General features: G+C 60.1%; 1 protein-coding gene across 1 annotated transcript in view; it reads right to left on the minus strand.

Annotated features, from left to right (window-relative positions):
* MAPK8IP2 (mitogen-activated protein kinase 8 interacting protein 2) overlaps positions 1 to 2,386 on the minus strand; it is a 13,883-nt gene that overhangs the window by 7,903 nt on the left and 3,594 nt on the right. The window contains exons 2-4 of the mRNA XM_006157601.2: positions 2,079 to 2,300; positions 1,562 to 1,667; positions 1 to 126 (exon numbers count right to left, since the gene is read on the minus strand). The exon at positions 1 to 126 is cut by the window's left edge and continues 183 nt beyond it. Coding sequence (XP_006157663.1) covers positions 1 to 126; positions 1,562 to 1,667; positions 2,079 to 2,300 — 454 coding nt within the window. The remainder of the gene's footprint in view (positions 127 to 1,561; positions 1,668 to 2,078; positions 2,301 to 2,386) is intronic.

Here is a 2,386-nt window from a genome sequence, read left to right on the forward strand (position 1 = left end):
CTCCTCCTCCTCCTCCTCTTCCTCCTCCTCCTCTTCATTGTCATCGATCATCTCGAACTCCTGGAAGTCGTCCTGGAAGGAGCAGATGGGGTGCGGCTGCTCCGAGCGCCCCAGGGAGAGGCTGTCCTGCAGGAAGGAGGGAAGAAGGCAAGGCTGGGACAGAGTGTGACAGCCACCTGCAGCCCTGGGGCCAGGAAAGGGGGGAGCTCTCCCAGTTCACTCTCCCCCTTACCAACAGGCTGAAGGCTTTGAACGTCTACTTAAGAGGGCCAGCAGATGGTGTGGTGGTTAAGGCGCTGGACTCCCATATGGCCAACTGTGGTTCAAGTCCCAGACTTAGAGGCTTAAAAATCACACTGGACACATGTGCATGCATGCCCAGAACCCCAAGAGAATAAAGGAAAGGAAAGTGGCATGGCCATCCCCCTGAGAGAGGGGATGATTTCTCACTTTCCCTCTCTCTGTCTCTCTCCTCTCCAACAAGTGCACAGGACTTATTGGGGGTGGGGGATCCACTTAAGACAGTAGGGATCATTCTAGTTCTTGGGAAAGGTCCAGTCTCTGGTGACAGAGATTTTCAGCAAGGCCTCAGCCCCCTTCTAGCCTCATCCCCAGACTCCACTGAATTCAACATCAGCAGTTTCTTTGGTAGCATTTAGCACAGTTCACAGTTCCTGTACGTGGCTTCGTTCGTCTTCAAGCCCCACCAGGGCAGGGCCATGTCTGTGTGCACTGGTGCAGGGCTATGGCCTGGTGGGTGTTCAGGAACTAGAAGGGAAGCAGCAGCAGCTCACACTCTAGGAGTCACCCACCAGGTTCTCATGGACCCCCAGGCGTGTAGCACCATTAACCCCTTTGCTGGCAACTCTCCCTTCTCTCTACCCCATCTACTGGCCCCACTAGCCTCACGGCATGGTTGACATTTCCTCTGGAAAATCTCCCTGATTCCCTCAGTCTGGGATGGGCTCCCTTTCTCTTTACCACGCCTGCGTCCCCGCAGGAATTCAGCCCTCGACACTCCCTCAGACAGCAGTGTTTCTTACTAGTCTTTCTCCCTGCTAGGGTGCAGCCCAGAGGGCAGCTGTCTTCTTCCACTCCCAGCACTCAGAAGGCTCCAGCACTTGCCACATGGCAGGTGCTCCGAAATATTCTACAGTGAGTGAGGACAAAGGTGGAGAGACAGGGAGTAGGAGTTGGGGGAGAAGAGGTTTTAGGGGTAGAGTGGGGGATCAGTAGATGAAGGCTACAGAAGTGGGCAAGGCAGGGAGTGGACAAGATCAAGCTTGCAGCTGGAAGGGGTGAGATCCTTCTGGGAATTGGCCCTAGGATGAGGGCCCAGAGCAAAGGCTCTGCTCACCTGCCCAGGCCAGCTTGCCGACAAGGCCCGGGGGAGGGCTGCAGGGAAGGGCCTGACGTGTCAGAAAAAGAGGTTTGATGCCAAGGACATCCCAAGGCCAGGGGACCAGGGGCAATCAGAGGGTCTCCCATTCCCAGGCTGAGCTCAGACCTGCAAAGCCCTACCCTAAGCAAGGCTCCCAGGGTTGTCCATGCCCACTCCCACCTTCTCACAGCGCTCTGAGTCGTAGCTGAGGCCCAGGCCACAGTCGTCAGTGATCTCAGACAGGTCCTCGTCATCAAATTCCTCCAGGCTTATGTCCTGGGGGGGCCTGGAGAGGAGGCCAGGGTCAGAGAGCCCTCAGCCCTTGATTTCCTGCCTGGGAGCCAGTCCTGAAGAGGACTCAAGGGAGACCACCAGCTCCCAGACCCCATGGTTCCCAGAGCCACTGCCATCTCGATGCCAAGAGCTTCCTCCGGTACCTCCCCTCCCCCTCCCGAGCCAGCTCAGAGGAGCCACCCCTCCTCCGCGTCCTCTCCCTCCCCTCCCAGGCTCAGCTCCACGGTCCCTCTGGGTTGCCGCTGGGCCTCAGGGAGTCAGCCAGAGCGGAGGGGGGAGGGGCGGCGAGGCTGCAGTAGCAGGAAAGGGGGGGCGGGCCCTGCTCAGGGCAGGCAGTCCTGCCTGTTTGTCTCCCTCTCCTGCCCTAGGCTGGCCTAGACCCAGCGGTCCAACTGCTCCCTACCTAGGATCCCTCCCTGGGCTGCAGGGCGATTCCCACTGCCTGGGCCAATGCGGGCCTCCACGGAAGAGAGGCCCCTCAAGGCCACAAGGACGCTGCAAGGCACGGAGGGCGTGCCCAGCATCCTGCCCAAGCAGGCCGCCCACGGCCCGGTTCAGGGCCTCCCCTGGCAGTCGGCTGCCCAGGCTGAACGCGTCCAGTGTCCCAGAGGAAAAAAGGGGGCCGCTGGAGTTGGACGCCAGGGGACAAAACCGGAGGGGGCAGGGAGCCGGGGTGGTGGCCTGGCGGCGGGGGCGGCGAGTGGAGCGTCA

The sequence above is a fragment of the Tupaia chinensis genome, unplaced genomic scaffold, assembly GCF_000334495.1.
Source record: "Tupaia chinensis unplaced genomic scaffold, TupChi_1.0 Scaffold000548_1, whole genome shotgun sequence".
In the NCBI taxonomy this organism is placed as follows: Eukaryota; Metazoa; Chordata; class Mammalia; order Scandentia; family Tupaiidae; genus Tupaia; species Tupaia belangeri.